Source organism: Accipiter gentilis, chromosome W, assembly GCF_929443795.1.
Source record: "Accipiter gentilis chromosome W, bAccGen1.1, whole genome shotgun sequence".
Classification (NCBI taxonomy): domain Eukaryota; kingdom Metazoa; phylum Chordata; class Aves; order Accipitriformes; family Accipitridae; genus Astur; species Astur gentilis.
The window spans coordinates 34,129,455-34,152,081 of NC_064918.1; the positions used below are offsets into that span (position 1 = coordinate 34,129,455).

Here is a 22,627-nt window from a genome sequence, read left to right on the forward strand (position 1 = left end):
GTCCTTGAAATACCCCCTCCTGAGATAATCTATACCAAGGATGCACGGGGCCTCTGGGCCAGTCGCAATGGGGTGTTTCTGCCACTCATTCCCGGTTAGACTCATTTCAGCTTCCAATACGGTTAGCTCTTGGGATCCCCCTGTCACACCAGAGATACAGATGGGTTCTGCCCCTTTATAACTCCATGGAATTAGGGTGCATTGTGCACCAGTGTCCACTAGAGCCTTATATTCCTGTGGGTCTGATGTGCCAGGCCATCGAATCCACACTGTCCAGTAGACTCGGTTGTCCCTTTCCTCCACCTGGCTGGAGGTAGGGCCCCTCTAATCCTGGTTAGAATATCCGTTACTCACTTTCTGCACACGTAAATCAGAAGTCCCTTCAAGGGGATCAGAAATGAGATCAGCCCATCTACTGCGTCTGGGGGACTGCTCACAGGAAACTGGAGCAGCAGTTTTCCAAGAAGAATCCTCTTTCCTGGTTGCTTTTTCTCGCAACTCCTGTACCCGTGCATCCAAGAATGAAGTGGGTTTTCCATCCCACTTCCTCATGTCCTCTCCATGGTCACGCAGGTAAAACCACAGGTTAGCCCGTCGAGTGTACTTTCTCTCTCCTCTCTCTTGGGCAGAGGAACGCTTACTCCCAATAACTGCGATGCGGGCCTGTACAGGTGAGGAGGAGGACAGATCCACTTTGAATTGCTGGAACTCTCGGGACAACTCCTCTACAGCTGAGACACAGGCCCGTAGGGAGGAAGAGAGACTCCCTTCGTATTGCTGGAGTTGGACAGCCAATTCATCCACCGTTTGTCCATAGCCTTCTCTCCAGGACATTACTGCCAATGAGTTGGCATAGGTTGGTGGTGCACTTTGTAGAAACTTCCGCCACATGGGTTGTGTGCATTGGACTTCATCTGGATCTGTGGGTGACTGCGCATTTTCTGGATCATTATAAATCACCTCCAGCACGGCTAATTCTCTCAGGTACTGGATACCTCTCTCCATGGTGGTCCACTTGCCTTGGTGACATGTAACTTCATCCCTGAAGGGGTATCTTTCCTTTACACCTAACAGAAGTCGCCTCCAGAGGCTGAGGACTTGTGTTTTTCTCCCAATCGCCTTGTCGATGCCCCCTTCCCTAGACAGAGATCCCAACTGCTTGGCTTCCTTACCCTCTAATTCCACACTACTAGCCCCGCTATCCCAGCATCGGAGCAGCCAGGTAACAATGTGCTCACCTGGGTGGCGGCTAAAATCTTTTCGCATGTCACGCAACTCACTCATGGATAGAGATCGGGTAATTATTTCAGGTTCTGCCTCTACCTCCTGTTCTCGCGATGACCCTGGTTCATCTTCATCTCTCGCTAAGCGAACTGATTTCTTTGTGTGTTTCTTTTTCTGTACAGGGGCGACTGATACTGGCACAGGTTGGTTCTCTGGTTTAGCTGAAGTGTCTGTCACCGGGGTAGGGGTAGTCACGGTACCTGTTGTCAGGGTAGGGGCAGCCACGGTGCTTGTTGTCGGTGTAGGGGCAGCCACAGTGTCTGTTGTTGGGGTTGGGGTAGCCACGGTGCCTGTTGTTCTGTTTTCCATCTTTTCTCCCTGAGGGTGCTGCCTAGTATCAAGCAGTGTTTGGTAGATACTGGCCAGGGCCCAGCACAGTGAGGCGAGTTGTACGTCTTGGGAATAGCCACAGCATTTTTCTTTCAAATATTCTGTCACGTCATGAGGGTTCTGTAGTTGTTCGGGAGTGAACTTCCAAGTCACTGGCGGTGAGAAGTTCTCTAGATACTTGCCCATATCCTCCCACATGCCGTGCCACCCATGAGTATCCAGCTTTGGGGGAGATCTCTGAGTGGTACTCTTAAAGAGCCTTTTTGTAGCCCTAAAGAAGACCTGAAACATATTCGGGAGGCATAGCACTAACAGCACACTGGCTTGCGCATCCCAAGGATATTCTCAAAATCTGTTGTAATTAGTCGGAAGGAGAAAAGGGAGGTGAACGGACGGGGGGAGGTATCCCCCCCTAATTTCCCCATGGATTGGGTGTAATTACCAATAAAATCCGACAGAAGGTGCCCAAAGTATGGAAATGTTATCACTGCCTCATACAGATACCAGCTTAACCTCATGACCAGTGATGTAATCATTTCATAAGTCGACATTGCCCAGTACAGCAAAATGATAATCCCAATCACTCTCCCAGAGATGAGATATGCAATTACAGGCAATACATAGAGCATATAAGAGCTTACAAAATGCCACCATGTAAACAAATGAAACAACATTGTGACTAACATCTATATATCTAAGAAATGCGTTTGGCAAATTTGTTTCAACACGCTCTGGCCAGATCTGTCGTTATCTCAACCCTTCTGCCCCACGTTGGGCGCCAAAAAGGACTGTCGTGGTTTCAGCCCGGCTGGTAACAAAGGACCACGCAGCCGCTCGCTCACTCCTCCGCCCCCCTCTGGTGGGATGGGGAGGAGACGGAGGAGAGAAAAGAAAAAAAAGAAAACTGGAACCTCGAGGGCTGAGATAAAGGCAGTTTACTGGGCCAAACACAAAGAGATTACAACAACAACAACAGCACTAATGAAAAAGTATACAAAAAGAGTGATGCACAGTGCAACTGCTCACCACCCGGGACCCGACGCTCCGCCACTTCCCCCACCGAAAACAGAGACCACCCCCCGGCCCGCTCCCCATTTATATACTGGGCAGGATGTCACATGGTATGGAATAGCTCCTTGGCTAGTTCAGGTCAGCTGCCCCGGCTATGCCCCCACCTCCCAGGTTCCTGTAAAAATTAACTCTATCCCAGCTGAACCCAGGACAATAACCAATTATGTCTTATGTTTATGCGCATGTACAATGTTGATATAACCAATCATGAAGTGTAACTAGGCACGTGGACAGTGCATGAATAATGTGTGTAACCAATATTAAAATACCTAAACGCATGTATGGATGTAACCTATGTATAAAAATGTCTGATGCTCTAGTAAAGGGACTTCAACTATGTTCATATTGATCTATTGTTGAGTCCATGATTATGCTCCCGCAATTGGTGCCCGAATAGGGACACCCAAATTCTGCACTACGTTTGGAGAATGAATGGCAGGATAAGAGGATGATGGGAGGATCCCAACTGAAAGACGGGCTGCCCCGGCTGGTGTCCCCATAGAGGCAGATAAGACAGCACTGTTATTTTTTTTGCCCGTCGAGGTGAGGACTTGCCCGTAAAGGAGGTGAGCGGTTGGGGGAGGAGATGGGGTCTACGCTTTCCAAAGAAGAAGAAGTAGTAGTTAAGCTCCTCAAACATATACTCTCAAAGAGAGGCAAAAAAATATGATAAAGCTTGTTTAAAGCGGCTTTTACAATGGAGCAAGGACAGAAACCTTTTAATTAGTGCGGGTACAGCTTTCGAGCTTAGTACCTGGGAAGCTATCGGAACCTCCCTATGGGATGAAATTAGTGACGGGTCTAAAGAAGCTAAAGGTCTTGCAACTTTATGGAAATTAAGACATGATGTCTGATGCTCTAGTAAAGGGTCTTCAACTATGATCATATCGATCTGTCGTTGAGTCCATGATTATGCTCCCACACTACCCTATTTCCCAAAGAGATTAGTTCAGTTCACTAAGGTAGTTGGCAAGCCCCAGTGAAGGGGAACAGGTGGTGGAAGATGCAAATAGGAAAGTGGTTTTGTTCTCCTTGACAATATATTAGCTTAACAGGAACATTAACCTGCATCTTTAGTGTACTGATAGGTCAGAAGTTTGTGAGCTCTCAGATGCTCTATGTAGATGCTGGCAGACTTGTGTCAATAGAGGTACATTTAGTTCTACATAAATACTGTTCTTAAAGTTCAATGTGTTTTTGATGAAGGCAGTCCTAGGTGCATAAACATAAAGAATGAATTAGGTGTTGAAAGGAGTTGAAATCTCAGTTGCTGTGAGAAGGAAGAATGTTGTGCATATCCTTTACACTGCAGAAAATATCTGCCTAAATTTTATGCCAGATACAGTCTAGGGTAACTTGTCCCTGGCATTGCTTTCTTTGAGAACGTACATCTGTGCACAACTACTTTCAGATTTTTTTTGTTCTAAGGTCTGGTCAGGTGAGCACAGCTTTAAAAACAAACAAAACAAAACCAACAACAAAACACCCCCAAAAATGAGAGTCTCTCTATCCTGGCACAAGATACCTAACATTACTTGAGTGGATAGTAGTGTTTTCATTTGCATTGTTATGATCAACGTAATGAGTTTTCAAAGATATCAACAGGTTTTGCAGCATATATTTTGGGCTCCTGTTATCTGAAATTCAACTTAGAGTATAGCCCCTTAACTGTCACTTTTTCTTTCTTGAGGATGCCTTGTAATTCTAAGGCCCTGTTTAAGTGACCAATACTGATGTCACTTTTTTCTGTTGTGTAGTGGGTTGAACTTGGCTGGTTGCCAGGTGCTCACTAAGCTGTTCTATCACTCCTTCTCCATCAACAGGACAGAGTAGAAAAAACAGAACAAAAAGCTTGTGGGTTGAGATAAGGACAGGGAGATCACTCACCGATTACCATCATGGGCAAAACAGATTCGACTTGGGGAAATTAAATTCATTGCTAATTAAACAGAGTAGGATAATGAGAAATAAGAACAAACCTAAAAACGCCTTCCCCCACTTCTCCCTTCTTCCTGGGCTCAACTTTACTCCCAAAACTAACTCCTCCCCCCAAGTGGTGCAGGACAATGGGGGAATGGGGGTTGGGGTCAGTTCATAATGCTTCATGTCTGCTGCTCCATCTTCCTCATGCTCTTCCCCTGCTCCAGTATGGGGTCCCTCCCCCAGGAGACAGTCCTCCACAAACTTCTCCAACGTGGGTCCTTCCCAGGGGCTGCAGTTCTTTACAAACTGCTCCAGCATGGGTCCCTTCCACAGGGTGCAGTCCTTCAGGAATGGATGGTTCCAGTAAGAGGGTCCTGGTTTCAGCTGGGATAGAGTTAACTGTCTTCCTAGTAGCTGGTACAGTGCTATGTTTTGAGTTCAGTATGCGAAGAATGTTGATAACACTGATGTTTTCAGTTGTTGCTCAGTAGTGTTTAGATTATAGTCAAGGATTTTTCAGCTCCTCATGCCCAGCCAGCGAGAAAGCTGAAGGGGCACAAGAAGTTGGCACAGGACACAAACAGGGCACCTGACCCAAACTGGCCAACGGTGTATTCCATACCATGTGACGTCCCATCTAGTATAGGAACTGGGAAGTGGGGGCGGGGAATCACCGCTCAGGGACCAGCTGGGTGTCGGTCAGCGGGTGGTGAGCAATTGCCCTGCACATCATTTGTACATTCCAATCCTTTTATTACTACTGTTGTCATTTTATTAGTGTTATCATTATTAGTTTCTTCTTTTCTGTTCTATTAAACCGTTCTTATCTCAACCCACGAGTTTTACTTCTTTTTCCCGATTTTCTCCCCCATCCCACTGGATGGGGGGCAGTGAGTGAGCGGCTGTGTGGTGCTTAGTTGCTGGCTGGGGTTAAACCACGACAGAGGGTACCCTATGGGGCCACAGGTTCTGTCAGAAAACCTGCTCCAGTATGGGCTCTCCACAGGCTGATGCTTCCTTCAGGGCACATCCACCTGCTCTGGCGTGGGGTCCTCCACGGGCTGCAGATGGATATCTGCTCCACTGTGGACCTCCATAGGCTGCAGGGGGGCAGCCTCCCTCACCATGGTCTTCACCGTGGGCTGCAGGGGAATCTCTGCTCCAGCACCTGGAACACCTCCTCCCCCTCCTTCTTCACTGACCTTGGTGTCTGCAGAGTTGTTTCTCTCATATATTCTCACTCTTCTCTCTCTCATCTGCCGTTGCACAGCATTTTTCCCCCTTTCTTAAATATGTTATCATAGAGGCGCTACCACTGCCTCAACAATGATATACATTCATCACACAATCTTCACAAACTTCACTTACATCAACAAAAAGAATTCCCCATGCTAAAATCCAAATAATATCAACACAATACTGACAATGGTGGACAATTTATGCACACTCTACCCCTTGTCCCTTCACAATTCTGATGACAACAATTCCTCACAATTATTTTGCTCTCTAGCAATTTTCAGTCCGTGTTTTGTCTGCCACCTCTCCCAATTACTTTTCTTGTATTGAATTCTTTATGCCCCTTGTTGGGTGCCAGGAAGGACTGGCTGCCAGGTGCCCACCAAGCTGCTCGCTCTCTCCACCTCCTCAGCTGACAGGAGGGAGAAAAAAGAAGATTAAAAACTTGTGGGTTGAGATAAAGGTAGTTTAATGAAGAAAAGCAAAGGCTGCATGAGGAAGCAAAGGAAAACAAAAAGATTTATTCTCTACTTCCCATCAGCAGATGATGTCCAGCCACTTCCTGGAAAGAAGGGCCTCTACATGTATTGGTTGCTTCGGAAGATAAATGCCTTAATAACGAATGCCCCCTCTTCCTCCTTTCTCTTAGCTTTTATTGCTGAGCATGATACTATATGGTATGGAATACCCCCTTAGTCATTTTGGGTCAGCTGTCCTGGCTGCCTCACCTCCCAACCTCTTGCCTGCCCCCAGCCTACTGGCCTTTGGGGCAGGGGGGTTGGAGGAACAGCCTTGATGCTGTGCAAACTGTATTGGGTTCACATGGCAAAGGTTTGGTAGTGGGTGGGTTCTGTGAGAAGCTGCTAGAAGCTTCCTCTATGTTCAATAGAGCCTATGCCAGCTGGCTTCAAGACAGACCCACTGCTGGCCAAAGCTGAGCTGATCGGTGGTGAGGCAGGCTGTCCCCCTGCAGCCTATGGAGGTCCACAGTGGAGCAGATATCCACCTGCAGCCCGTGGAGGACCCCACATTGGAACAGGTGGATGCACCCCAAGGAGGCTGTGACCTTGTGGGAAGCACACCCTGGAGCAGGCTGCTGGCAGGACCTGTGGCCCCATGGAGAGAGGAGCCCACACAGCAGCAGGTGTTCTGGCAGGACCTGTGGCCCCATATGACCCCCATGCTAGAGCAGTCCATTCCCAAAGGACTGCACCCTATGGAAGGGACCCATGCTGGAGAAGTTTGTGGAGGATTGTCTCTTGTGGGAGGGACCCCACTCTGGAGCAGGGGAAGAGTGTGAGGAGGAAGGAGTGGTAGAGACAGTGTGTGATGTACCGACCACAACCCCCTTTCCCCATCCCCCTGTGCCACTCAGCAGGAGGAGGTAGAGAAGTTGGGAGTGAAGTTGAGCCCAGGAAGAAGGGAGGGGTGGGGGGAAGGTGGTTTTAGATTTCATTTTATTTCTCATTACCCTACTCTGATTTGACTGGTAATAGATTAAATTAATTTCCCCAAGTCAAGTCTGTTTTTCCCGTGACGGTAATTGGTGAGTGATCTCTCCCTGTCCTTATTTTGACCCATGAGCTTTTTGATATATTTTTTTTCCTCCTGTCCAACTGAGGAGGGGGCGTGATAGAGCGGCTTTGGTGGGCACCTGGAGTCCAGCCAGGGTCAACCCACCACAGTGAGCACCACTTAGCAGTAGCCAAATCATTGGTGTGTTACTGACACCACTCTAGCTACAAATACAAAGCACATGGGTATAAGGGCTTCTATGGGGAAAGTTAATTCCATCCCAGCCAGACCCAATATATTTTGATTTGATGCTTCTTCATTCTTTGCCAGCAAGTTGGCTGACTTGGTAAGAAGGGCTTTAAACTAGGAACTGGGGGGGGGGGGGGGGGGGGAGGCAGAGAGTTACCAGCAGCCCTGTGTGGGAGTGATGGACAAGATTGACAAGTAAAGAGCTGGAGTTGATGAAATTAAAGGGAATACATAATCAACAAAACAGGGCTTAAGTGGGATCACCTCCAGTATTTGCATGTAAGCAAGGAAGTGTCTACAAGGCACCATTATGGGAAACACCCCCCCACACACACACACACACATTCTGGGAAATGGGCATGCGTGGTGCCTCTCTGAAGTGCTGCTATGCTAATGCATGCAGCATGGGGAATAAACACAAGGAATTGGAGCTCTGTGTGCAGTTACCAAGACTACAGTCTTGCTGAGATCACAAAGACATGGTAGGATGGCTTGCATGACTGGAGTGCTGCAATGGAAGGATACAGGCTCTTTAGGAAAGATGGGCTGGGAAGATGAGGAAGTGGAGTTGCCCTTTATGTGAGAGAACAGCTGGAATGTATGGAGCTCTGTCTACGGATGGATGATAAGCAACTTGAGAGCTTATGGGTAAGGAATAAAGAGCAGACCCATATGGATGACATTGTATTTGGTGTCTGCTATAGGCTGTCTGATCAGGAAGAACAAGTGGATCCATCCTTTTACAGACAGCTAGGAGCAGCCTCACCTTCACAGGCCCTGGTCCTCACGGGGGACTTCAACCACATTGATATCTGCTGGAGGGACAACACAGCAGGGCATAAGCAATCCAGGAGGTTCCTGGAGTTCATTGATGGCAAATTCCTGACTCAAGTGATAGAGGAGTGTTGTGGATTAACCCTGGTATCCAGCTAAGCACCACACAACTGCTTGCTCACTCCCCTATAAGTGTGGACTTATCCATGTACCACAGCCCCTTAGGGGTGTACCTGCTCCAGTGTGGACTTATTCATGGGCCACAGTCTCTTCAGGGGTATACCTGCTGCGGCCTAGACTTATCCACAGCCACAGATGCCTTGAGGTGTATCTGCTCCTGCATGAACTTATCCAGAGATCATAATCTCTTTGACTCGAGTTTATACTGGGGTTCCAGCCTGTCCAGTACAGCAGCACAGAAAAAGCAGTGATGCCCTGGCAATCTGCCAGCCCAGGCACATTGCCATTGCTGTTATAAAAATGTTCCCAGGCACAGTAGAGTAAGATGATAAGCAGTACAGCAGCAAAAACCAGCCACTAACAAGCACTAGACTCTAATATACAGTAAGGCAAGGAAGCCCCATGGCAAGTACATGAGCCTGCCAATTAATACCTAAACAATTATAACGGCTATAAATTCAGTCTAGCACACTCCAATAAAATCTGTTGTTATCTCAAATCCTTTGAGACCCATGCTGGACACCAAAATGACTGTTGTGGTTTAACCCCGGTAGGCAGCTAAGTACCACACAGCTGCTCGCTCACTTCCCCCACAGTGGGATGGGGGAGAGAATCAGAATAGTAACAGTGTGAAGTCATGGGTTGAGATAAAGACAGTTTAATAGGTAAAGCAAAAGCTGTGTGCTTAAGCAAAACAAAATAAGAAATTCATTCACTGCTTCCCATTGGCAGGCAGATGTTTAGCCATTTCCAGGAAAGTAGGGCTTCATCACACGTAACGGTTACTTGGGAAGACAGATGCCATAACTCCAAGCATCCTTCCTTCCTCCTTCTTTTCCCTGGCATTTATTGCTGAGCATGATGTCATATGGTCTGGAATATCCCTTTGGTCAGTTGGGGTCAGTTGTCCCAGCTGTGTCCCCTCCCAATTTCTTGTGCACCACCAGCCTACTTGCTGGTGGGGTAAGAAGCAGAAAAGGCATTGATGCTGTGTAAGCACTAAAGCATCCTTGTATTATCAACAATGTTTTCATTGCAAATCCAAAACATAGCACCATACAAGCTACTGTGAAGAAAATTAACTCTATCCCAGCCAAAACCAGCACAAAGAGCCAACAAGGACAGGTGCTTTGCTGGACCTCGTACACCTCCTCACCAACAGGGAGGGGTTTGTTGAGGATGTGAAGGTTGAAGGCAGCCTTGGCTGCAGTGACCATGAGATGGTGGAGTTCAGGATTCTGAGGGGAGGGAGCAGGTCAAAAAGCAAGCTCACAACACTAAGATTCAGGTGAGCAGACTTTGGCCTCTTCAGGGATTTGCTTGGAAGAGTCCCATGGAATAAAGCCCTGGAGGGAAGAGGGGTCCAAGAAAGCTGGTTAATATTCAAGGATCACCTCCAAGCTCAAGAGCTGTCCATCCCAATGAGCAGAAAGTCAAGCAAAAATGTCAAGAGGCCTGCATGGATGAGCAAGGAGCTCCTGGCAAAACTCAAACACAAAAAGGAAGCATACAAAGGGTGGAAGCAGGGGCAGGTAATGTGGGAGGAATACAGAGACACTGCCCGAGCCTGCAGAGAAGCAGTTAGGAAAGCCAAAGCCCACATGGAGTTGAATCTGTCCAGGGATGTCAAAGGCAACAAGAAGGGCTTCTATAAGTACATTGGTGACAAAAGAAGACTAGGGTACATGCAGGCCTGCTGCTGAATGAGGCAGGAGACCTGATTACACAGGACATGGAAAAAACTGAGGTACCTGTTGTGGTTTAACCCCAGCTGGCGACTAAGCACCATGCAGCCACTCGCTTGCTCCCCCTCAGCAGGATGGGGGAGAGAACTGGAAGGGTAAAAGGAAGAAAACTCGTGGGTTGAGATAAGAACAGTTTAATAATTGAAATAAAATAACATAAAATAATAATAATAATAAATTGTAGTGGAAAGGAAAATAACAAAAAGAGAGAGAGAAATAAACCCCAAGAAAAACAAGTGATGCAAATGAAAAACAATTGCTCAGCACCATCTGACTGATGCCCAGCCTGTTCCCAAGCAGTGGCCCCTCAGCCAGCTTTCCCCCTAGCTTATATGCTGAGCATGACATCATATGGTATGGAATATCCCTTTGGCTAGTTTGGGTCAGCTGTCCTGGCTGTGTCCCCTCCCAGTTTCTTGTGCACCCCCAGCCTATTCACTGGCAGGGCAGCATGAGAAGCTGAAAAGTCCTTGACTTAGTGTAAGAACTGCTCAGCAACAACTGAAAACATCAGTGTGTTATCAACATTATTCTCATCCTAAATCCCAAACACAGCACTATACCATCTCCTAGGAAGAAAATTAACTCTATCCCAGTTGAAACCAGGACAATATCCACCCCTTATTCTATACCATCTATGTCATGCCCAGGTCCCACACTTTCTAATATATCCCAGTTAATCACTACCACCTTTCCTGTCTTTTGATATATACACACAGATATCATTCCCTTAGTCTATGGGCCATCCCTCTAAAATATCTGTTGAGTTAATTTAGTCCATGACTTTGGGCTCCATCTGTCATAACAGTCTTTCAGGGCAGGTGTTGTGGTTTAACCCCAGCCAGCAACTAAGCACCACACAGCCGCTCACTCACTCCCCCCCCCCCAGTGGGATGGGGGAGAATATCAGGAAAAGAAGTAAAACCCATGGGTTGAGATAAGAATGGTTTAATAGAACAGAAAAGAAGAAACTAATAATGATAATGATAACACTAATAAAATGACAACAGCAATAATAAAAGGATTGGAATGTACAAATGATGTGCAGGGCAATTGCTCACCACCTGCCGACCAACACCCAGTTAGTCCCCGAGCGGCGATCCCCTGCCCCCACTCCCCCCAGTTTATATACTAGACATGACGCCACATGGTATGGAATACCCCGCTGGCCAATTTGGGTCAGCTGTCCTGTTTGTGTCCTGTGCCCCTTCAGCTTTCTCACTGGCTGGGCATGAGAAGCTGAAAAATCCTTGACTTGAGACTAAACACTACTTAGCAACAGCTGAAAACATCAGTGTTATCAACATTCTTCGCATACTGAACTCAAAACATAGCACCATACTAGCTACTAGGAAGACAATTAACTCTATCCCAGCTGAAACCAGGACATATGACAATAATAATAACAATAAAAGAATTGGAATATAGAAAACAAGTGATGCACAATGAAATTGCTCACCACTCACTGACTCTGGAATGATTGCTGGAGGTGACTTATCGATATGACACACACCCCCCTTCAAGGGAAGGTTCTGTCAGCCTACTGCCCTACTTCTGATTTATATCACATGTGTCCAGTTCTGGGGTACTGACTTGCAACACCATGTCCTTTGGGTGAACTTTGCTCATTATAATACCAAAACACACCTCCATCCCAAAAGCTACCCACCTCCAAGGTGTGACCACCCCCCAGTGAGCATGCGCTCTGAATTTTTTCTAGCATATACCTTTAAAGGCAAAGCGAGAGAACTTCATACCAATCAAAGTAAAGATATGTATGACTAGAGTCACTCAAGCTCCTCCTAAAAGGAAAAATAGGAAAAAAAGACCCCAAAAGAGGAAGACTATTAGGGAAGATACCATCATATACAAGTTGGGAGGACATCGCTGACTTCTGGGATCAGTCGACAGGCTGAACCTCTCTTCCCCCCAATAGGGATGCCTATTGGGTAAGATTCGAACCCTCAGCTGTACCGAGTGCTTCCCCGGGAAACTTAGAATTCTTTAGAGCTCTTTTCTTTCATAATTTAATACGCTTGTAGTCAACCGTATTATCATTTGCACGTGCTTTGCAGACAGTGTATTTCTCACCAGCAATCCAAAAGAACCTGTACTGTTGCTTTAATAAACTGTGCTGATCATTAATCTAGTCATGATAGTTTGTTAACGCAACCAAACTCCCTAAGTCTGGAAATTCTCATGCGTTGAACGTGGCTAAGCCGAGAGTGCAGTACACTATTAAGTGCATCTGTCATTGTGATAGTTCAGCATATTGAACACAACCCGACTTATAGCTCTGAATTGGACATTACTCAGAAACTAAACCTAGCTGCCCCCAGCCCCTCTGACATCTGAGGATAAGACAGAATGCAAGGGGGTTTATTTTCTGCCAAACTTCTTTACCCTTTAATGCAACACTGACCGATGCCCAGTTAGTCTCCGAGCAGTGATCTGCCCCCCCTGGGCCAACTCTCCCCAGTTTATATACTAGATGTGACATCACGTGGTATGGAATACCCCTTTGGCCAGTTTGGGTCAGCGCGAGCGGCGGAGGAATGCACAGAAGACGACTCAATATGAGTGATGGAAGTGATTCAACTTTATTTGCACAGATAGCTCATATTTATACAGCTTACGATAATTATGCCTACTAGTCCTATTATGATTGGTACATTGCTAATGTTTATTCATTATTAAAACACACCCACTTGTGGTTTGCAGCTATGGATGTTCCGCAATTTTCTCATGGGAACTTCTTCAAAGTTGTTTATGAAACTCTGCCAAGGTCACAGTGTCCTTGTCTTTCTCCTGATATCAGCAAGACCAGCAGTTTTGGCTGAAGGCCTAGTCTTGCTGCCCACGCTAACATCCCTTCACACACCACTCTGCTCGCAACAGCCTTTCCATAGACCCATGTCCTTTCTCATTAAGCCAATCCCCAACAGGTCAGCTGCCCTGGCTGTGTCCCCTCCCAACTTCTTGTGCCCCTCCAGCCTTCTTGCTGGCTGGGCATGAGAGGCTGAACAATCTTTGACTTTAGATTAAACACTACTTAGCAACAACTGAAAACATCAGTGTGTTATCAACATTCTTCTCATACTGAACCCAAAACATAACACTATACCAGCTACTAGAAAGAAAATTAACTCTATCCCAGCCAAAATAAGGACACAGGGCCAGCTCGATTGGCAGATCCCCTAGTGTTGACTAACCAGGTGTCTTGCTAAATGTCTATCCCAATGTCTGAATGTCCCAGCACCCATTGCTCTCAGTGTAGTCTTTAACAGTCCATTGTATTGTTCAGTTTTCCCAGAGGCTGGTGCATGTTCGGGGATGCGATATATACCCACTCAATGCCATGCTCTTTGGCCCAGATGTCTAAGAAGTTGTTTCGGAAATGAGTCCCGTTGTCCGACTCAATTCTTTCTGGGGTGCCGTTTCGCCATAAGACTTGCTTTTCAAGGCCCAGGATAGCGTTCCAGGTGGTGGCATGGGGCAAAGGATATGTTTCCAGTGGTTGCTTCCACCATTGTAAGCACATGGCGCTTGCCTTGGCAAGTTTGTGGGAGTGTGATATACTCAATCTGCCAGGCCTCCCCATATTTATATTTCAGCCATCACCCTCCATACCACTGTGGCTTTAACTGCTTGGCTTGCTTAATTGCAGCACATGTTTCACATTCATGTATAACCTGTGCAATAGTATCCATGGTCAAGTCCACCCCTCGATCGCAAGCCCATCTATATGTTGCATCTCTTCCCTGATGGTCTGAGGTGTCTGTCATGGGCCTACCAAGCTATAAAGCTAAATACTAGGAAGAAAAGTAACTCTATCCCAGCCAAAGCCAGGACAGTACCAAATGCCTTCTTAGCCTCAGTCTTTACAAGCCAGACTGGCCTTCAGGAATGTCAGGCTCTGGAGACCAGTGGGAAAGGTTGGAACAAGGAAGATGTACCCTTGGTGGAAGAGGACCTGATTAGGGAATACTTAAGCAAATCGTACATATATAAGTGCATGAGCCCTGATGGTATGCATGCATGAGTGATGAGGGAACTGGCAGATGTCATTGCAAGGGTGTTCTCAATAAAGTTTGAATGATAATGGTGATTTGGAGAGGTGCCTGAGGATTGGAGGAAAGGCAATGTCACCCCCATCTTCAATAAGGGCAAGAAAGAGGACCAAGGGAATTACAGGATGGTCAGCCTCACCTTGATCCCTGGGAAAGTGAGCAGCTAATCCTGGAAACCATTTCCAGGCACATGGAGGACAAGGAAGTCATCAGAAGTAGTCAGCATGGAGAAGTCATGCTTGACCAACTTGATAGCCTTCTATGATGAAATGACCTCCAACCAGGGTCAACCAACCACACATGGCTGGATGCTCCCCCTGAGGAAGAAGGAGCGACAGAGACAATGTGTGATGAACTGACCCCAACGCCCATTCCCTGTCTCCCTGTGCTGCTGAGGGGGGAGAAGGTAGAGAATTTGTGAGTGGGGTTGAGCCCAGGAAGAAGGGAGGGGTGGAGGGAAGGTGTTTTAAGATTTGGTTTTATTTTTCATTACCCTACTCTGGTTGATTGGCAATAAATTAAGTTAATTTCCCCAAGTCGAGTCTGTTTTGCCCGTGATGGTAATTGGTTGAGTGATCTCTCCCTGTCCTTATCTTGACCCACGAGCCCTTTGTTATATTTTCTTTCCCCTATCCAGCTGAGGGAGGGAGTGATAGAGTGGCTTTGGTGGGCACCTGGTGTCCAGCCAGGGTCAACCCACCACAGGTCCCTTCCACAGGGTGCAGTCCTTCAGGAGCACACTGCTCCAGCATGGGTCCCCCGCGGGGTCACAAGTCCTGCCAGAAAACCTGCTCCAGCATGGGCTCCTTTCTCCATGGGCCCACAGGTCCTGCCAGGAGCCTGCTCCAGGGTGTGCTTCCCACAGGGTCACAGCCTCCTTGGGGCACATCCACCTGTTCCAATGTGGGGTCCTCCACGGGCTGCAGGTGGATATCTGCTCCACTGTGGACCTCCATAGGCTGCAGGGGGACAGCCTGCCTCACCATGGTCTTCACCACAGGCTGCAGGGAAATCTCTGCTCTGGTGCCTAGAGCACTTCTTCCCCCTCCTTCTTCACTGACCTTGGTGTCTGCAGAGTTGTTTCTCTCACATATTCTCACTCCTCTCGTCCAGCTGCTGTTGCTGTTGCACAGCAGTTTTCCCCCTTCTTAAATGTTATCAGAGTCTGATTGGCTCAGCTTTGGCCAGTGGCGGGTCCATCTTAGAGCCGGCTGGCATTGGGTCTGTCGGACATAGGGGAAGCTTCTAGCACCTTCTCACAGAAGCCACCCCTGTAACCCCCCTGCAACCAAAATCTTGCCATGCAAACACAATACACTGGCTTTACTGGGGCTGTGCAAAAGGGACCAATTTGAAAAGTCCTCTGTGGATGTGGGTGTTCTCGTCTGATTCTGCTGTGCTGGCATTTCCAGTAAGGATGCATGCATCTATTGTAAGAGAGGTTGCAGCCTTTCTGTAAGCTTAAAACAGTTTGTTGTCTGTCCTAGGAATATAGCCATTTGGCAGTCATTAAACTTATCCTGATGCTATGTATTCCTTCATATTTAATGTACTTCCAATCCCAAATATATAAGAAAAAGGTGCTACAGGTACTGACTGTAGAAGTGTGTCTAAGAGTGTTTTGCTAATATAGATTGATTTATCAGTAGTTCATTTCTGCTGTGAATACTGCATTTGCCAGTATAATTATCTGCTTACAGGCTTTTTCAGTACTGCTGTGTTACTTGGGAATCCGCATTAGTGCAAAAAAATATATTAGATCTGACTTATATATGTGTCAATTTCATGTTTCACAACTCAGTTGTCTACCTCAGCTAATTACATGTGGTAGGTTGACCCTGGTTGGGTGCCAGGTGCCCACCAAAGCCACTCTATCAGTCCCCCTCCTGAACTGGACAGGGGAGAGAAAATATAACAAAAGTCTCGTGGGTCGAGATAAGGCCAGTTTAGTAAAGCAAAAGCAAAGGTTGCACGCAAAAGCATAGGCAAACAAAAGATTTTATTATCTACTTCCCATCAGCAGGTGATGTCTGGCCACTTCCTGGGAAGCAGGGCTTCAATACTCATCATGGTTGCTCTGGAAGCCAAACGTAAAATAACAAATGCCCCCCCTTTCATCTCCCTTTACTTAGCTTTTATAGCTGAGCTGATGTCATATGGTATGGATTGGGTCAGCTGTCCTGGCTATGTCCCCTCCCAAGATCTTGCCCAGCCGCAGCCTTCCATTGAGGGGGGCAAAAATGTTGGAGAGACAGCCTTGATGCTGTGCCAGCACTGCTCAGCAGTAGCCAAAACGCTGGTGTGTTATAAACACCTTTCTAGCTACTGATGCAGAGCACAGCACTACGAGGGCTGCCATGGGGAGAATTAACTCCATCTCAGCCAGACCCAATACATTACAGAAAAAGTGAGAGTGGTTTCATCTATGTATAAGCGGCTTTGACTTTAATTTTCTAGAGCTTACTGGGCTGTCTCAATTGTGGTTTAGGTTTGATATTCCTCTTCCTACCTATGTGTCAAAGCAACTGTGATAAAAAAGAAGCATCACAGCTATTACACAGAATGCATAATATTCTTGTTACTGATTGGTTATTGATTATGTTATTTGTTATTGACTAGTTAGTAGCTTTGATTTATTATTGATTTGGTAGTAGTTAGAATAGCTCATGTTTAATAAGAATATGAAATGGTAAGAAGCAGTTTAGCAAAAGTACCTCTATTGTATTTTGCATATTTAATTAACAACCGACAGCTGCTGTGAAACCCTCTGTATAACCCGGTACCAAGGCCGAAGGAATTGGCCAAAATCATTTAGTAGGAACATTTAGAATTTAGATAATAAGTAATAAGAACATATAAAAACTTAGGAACATACAAAATGTGCTGTATACAATCACAAAAGAATAAGTATTGTCTAAAATTAGTTAACCAGAGAAACTTTGACCGATTTGTTAGTTTTACAGTGTTGTCTTAAGAAACTAAGAGAGATTGTTATGGACCTTAGTTCTGTTGCTTAGAAACCCCACTTTGGTCAAGATTCCAGTTAATGGAATTAAGTAAAATCAACCAATGAATGTTTTAGCATAAGAATATTGATGAAGTGGTGTGACTGAGAACCAATGATTAGAAAGGTTAAATTTAAGAATTAACATTGAATGTATTTTATGTAATCAAATACATGATGGCGAAAGTCGTACTGCGCAGAATCACCTGAGAGGTCAACTATCGGACAAGGTGAAGAAGACTATGAAAGACCACCAGAGGACTCTAGAAGACCACCAGAGACCTTCAATGCGCATGCGTAAAGGACATTAACATATGCTAATGACTTCCCAGAAATCTAATGGATATGTATAACCTTTCTCGGAAATCTAATGAATATGAATGAATAAGTTCAATATAAGGTGTATGATTTTGGTATTCGGTGTGCGTGGTCTTTTGAGAGGACTCACCCATGCACCCGGCCGTTAATAAAGAAGTGTCTGCTTATCTGCACTAAATTGGTGTTGATAAGTTCTTTATTCTGAGGTTTTCGGTAACATTCTAGCTACTGTCTATATAGGGATCATTTACATCCCCTGTCCTGGTTTCAGCTGGGATAGAGTTAATTTTCTTCCTAGTAGCTGGTACAGTGCTGTGTTTTGGATTTAGGATGAGAAGACTGTTGATAACACGCTGATGTTTTCAGTTGTTGCTAAGTAGTGTTTAGTCTAAAGTCAAGGATTTTTCAGCTTCTCATGCCCAGCCAGCAAGAAGGCTGGAGGGGCACAAGAAGTTGGGAGGGGACACAGCCAGGGCAGCTGACCCAAATTGGCCAGCGGGGTATTCCATACCATGTGGCGTCATGTCTAGTATATAAACTGGGGGGAATTAACTGGGCGTCAGTCGGTGGGTGGTGAGCAATTGCATTGTGCATCACTTGTTTTGTATATTCCAATACTATTATTATTATTGTAATTTTATTATTATTATTATCATTATTATTTTCTTCCGTTCTGTTCTATTAAACTGTTCTTATCTTAACCCATGAGTTTTACCTTTTTTTTCCTATTCTCTCCCCATCCCACTGGGTGGGGGTGGAGTGAGTGAGCGGCTGTGTGGTGCTTAGTTACTGGCTGGAGTTAAACGGCGATATCCCCATAAATTGCTGAGCAGGGTTACCAGCTTTTAGCTTTTACCAAATATCAGAATAGTAAAGCTGACCAAATTTTTGCATGTTTGACCACTTTCCACTTGATAACCATCGAGGTTTTAAGTAAGGCTCTAATCCTTTTTTTGTTGCAGGTCCGCTAGTGTTATCAGTAAAGGTATACAACTAGTATACAAGTTGTAACTGCATTCACAAATCCATATTTTAAAAAAAATAAACCCATATTTCAGTATCATTCAGGGCACAAGGCAAAAAAAGTACTGCAAAACCAAAGTAAATAATTTTCCTTTTATTTTAAGTCAGAAATGTTATAAAACATATTTACTTGTTCTACCAGCTCCTGTTTCATAGTTTATCCTCTTTAGGAAATTTTTATCTACAGAGGGGCTTTTTTGTCTAGTTTTGTAGAAACCAATCTATTTCATTTTAAATGACGTTTCTGTTAATGTTTTTAATTTTCTAGGTACAGAATTCTCCCTGAAAATGTTATTATATATGGCCAAAGTATAGGAACAGTACCATCTGTGGATCTTGCTGCTAGGTATGTAAGTGCTGCTGTAGTTCTTTATTCTCCGCTGACCTCAGGAATGCGAGTAGCTTTTCCTGATATGAAGAAGACCTACTGCTTTGATGCATTCCCAAAGTGAGTTGTGGGATTTTTTGTGCATACGTTTTTTCTATTACAGAAGTTGTAGAATAGGGAAACAAGTAATATGGCAAATACTCTGAATTTTCTTTAAACAGTTTAAAAACAATAATTGGAGAATAATCAGAGTGAATGAAAAAAATGAGAAACATTTGAAGTTTACAAAACTTTGTAAATCTTTTAGATTTTTCATATGATGCATCATTTCAGTGGGCACCTACGTAAAAGTGATTAGTTTTCCTATACATAAGCCTTAAATACTAACAAGTAGTTCTCTTGCAGTGAATTGTTACTCTGGGTGACTATAAATAATGTTTTGCATGTATTTCTCTAAGTAACAAAGACTGGGAAAAATAAATAGATCTTAACTGAAGTAAATAGAGTCCTGTCATTTTTATAACATAAATATAATTTACATGATTGCTACTAAGGCCACTAAGTACTTCTTTGAAATCAGTAAGCCTTTTAGAACTTAGAAAAACTTTGTGGGCAACATATTTTTAAGCATTGTAGAAATGCAGTATTTCAATAGAAAGAACCTAGAAGTTTATCCAACTTCACAATAAACAATTTGCAAGTTTGCAGATGTCTGTTCAGGCTTACTTTTGGCTGTTTAGTGTAAGAGCTTGTTTTTGGAGTATTGCGTGGAAATTTCACCAGTCACTCCAGGACAGTGCAGGGAGGGGACGAGAAGATAATGTTGACATTTTTATATTAACTCATAGTAAAATAAACTTTGTAAGACACCTTTCCCTTGAATGCATTTTGCTTGAATAAAACTATGAAAGATAAACTTAATTATAAGTAGCCTAATTTGTAAACAAAGTAATATTCCAACAGTGCACACTGTGCTTGTAATTTTAAGGCCTTATGCAGCTTAATTGTTCTGCTTATTTTTGTGATTGAGAGTATTGTATAATTAAATGTATTATCAAGTATTGTGAAGACTTTGGTTCAGATCTGTTGATTAACAGTAAACAAAATTCCACACACTTGCTGTTCGTTCTTTTTTTCTGAAAAGAAATAGCAACTGTTAATTGTAAATCAAAATAATAAGCAACTCCTCATTTACTCTAGGAAATCAAAGAGCTAATGCAGTAACAAACTGTTATTAGTTACTGGAAGATTTCTATATTGGTATTTCTTGGTCTGATTACCCTCCTATCCCTGTGTCAATTCGTACTTCTTTCTGCAGTCAGCTGTTCAACATATAGGTTTTCTGTTGCAGAGTTGCATTATAAACATTCTTCTGTAATGAATTCAAGTTTATCTTTCATTGAAATCATCAGTGACTTCTTGTCTTGTGCTTCCTGGATTGTTATTTGAATATAGAGGAATTTAAGATTATTCTCAAACAACTGGCTTTTTTGTTTGCTTTTTTATCAAGTACAGATCAATGTGTTCTGAACTTCAGACTAGTATTGAGGCACAATAATATTAGACTCGTAATTTTCATCTTAATCCAAGATTTTGCAATTGGAAACACACTTCAGTGGATATGTAACTCAGGTTTATTACATCATATTTTATATACAATTTGATTTTGGTTCCTTACTACCTTTCAGACACTCTGATTTATATGGAAATCCTGAGCCTTTTTAATGAATTGGATCTGTTTCCAGAACCCTCTTCAGAAATTCACAAATAAAGAGTGTGGAATTGCGATGAAAAGTGATATAGATTGTCTGGTAGTATTGCAAATTGCAGGCAAACAATCAAGCGTCACCACTAGAACTATCTGATTTCTGAATTGTATGCTGGGGAATGCTATGGCACCCTGTAATTGAAATAACAAAAAAGGTGGCATGGCCATTTTGCTGCTATTGTTTCTGTGTTTTGTTGAGACAGAACAAAAAAGGCCTAATAGTGTTTTGCCTTCAGTAGATGCAGCTGTGCTAGATTACACTGCTGAGTAAAGATTCTGTTCTCTTAGGGACCACTTATGAATGGTTAATTATTACCAGTTTGTTCTGATTCATATTCTACACCTAAATTTTTTTAGATAACTTGTTTACTGAAGGAATTGAAATCGCTTTTATGCATAGCCTTGTATTTTGTATCATATTATGGCAACAAATCTTTTATTGACATAAAGCAACTCCGAGCTATTTCAACTAGAAGGAAAACATTTCACATGGTGGTTGACTTGTCCTTAAACCATCATTTTGGTGAAATCGACAATGGGCTGTTGTTTTACGTTATAAATACAATTGTCTCATGATAAATAAGAGTTGATTGAGCATTCATTAATAAGACAATGTCTGATTTCAGAGAAAAGAGCATTTTGTGAACCATGTAGACTTATTCCTTTTTTCTTTAATAGCCAAATATTTGACACTAAACTGTCTTTTCAGTTTTGGAAAGCTGGCAAATCAGCTTTAAAAACAACTTAATTTATGTAAAATGTGAGGTGAATTTCTAAAGGCGTGGTCTTTTGGGTCATGTTTTGATCTTGTGCTGTCTCATACTCCCAGCTACAGATTTAAAAACAAACAAAAAAGTCACAGCAATCATCTCCCTTCTGCTTACTGTCTGCCTGCAGGGGCCAAGTGATTTAGTGCATGGTCAATTAGCTACTGTTACTGACTGGTTTCAAACCTGCTTCCCTTTTCAATTTTTTTTAGTGAAAAAAAAGCATGCCTTTACTTTTGAGCTTTTTTAATTAAATGCCATTGTGCAGTGATGTAGTCATTGCCTCCTGTTGTAGAATATTACAGGTGCTGCAGATGATACAAATTTTCCTCAGTGTACAATAGGCATTGTTAGTGAGTATTTGGATCAGCCAAAAATATGAAATTGAGGAAAAAATTGTTTGAGAAGCAGAAGAGGAAGAGGCATCCTGAATAAGTATGATATGGAAATCCTTCTTTAAATGGTTGGCTGTAGGAATATTTGTGCACCATCATTGTACACTAACTCAAAAGTGGAGGAGACTGTTGAATTACAAAAATTATCATTATTTAGTACTCCTTACTATGGATGCTTCATCTTTCAGCAGCAGAAAGACAACAAAAAGACTACTATAGAAAAAGCCCACATCTGGCTATCTTAATCCTGAGACCATCAGTGCTTAATGTGCTATTGCTGGGACTGACTCTAATACCAAAATTCATACCACAGGCAGTGTCATCAGAGCTCACATTGGTATCCTACTACAAAAGGAAGATTGAAAAGCTAAATGGAGCATAGGTATGCTATCCTAAAAAGAGAAATGCTTGAAAGATATCCTAAACCATCTCAAAGATGGATATGTTGCACTTAGGACAACTATTATGTACCATGTGACAGGCTGCTTCTCTTTCACTTAAATAGTTCAGATAACAAAGTCTGACTCTTTTTATTCTTGAAAAAGTTAACATGAAAATTGAGTGTAAGTATCCCTAGACTGAAATTTCATCATGAAATAGCTTTAGAACTCTTCACAGATTGTATTGGGTGTACATGGCAAGGTTTT

The 22,627-nt window shown here is 43.9% G+C and overlaps 1 protein-coding gene across 1 annotated transcript in view; it reads left to right on the plus strand.

Annotated features, from left to right (window-relative positions):
* LOC126035583 (alpha/beta hydrolase domain-containing protein 17B-like) overlaps positions 1–19,174 on the plus strand; it is a 36,862-nt gene extending 17,688 nt beyond the window's left edge. The window contains exon 2 of the mRNA XM_049794228.1: positions 18,991–19,174. Within this exon, the coding sequence (XP_049650185.1) occupies positions 18,991–19,174 (184 nt within the window). The remainder of the gene's footprint in view (positions 1–18,990) is intronic.
* The last annotated feature ends 3,453 nt before the right edge of the window (positions 19,175–22,627 follow it).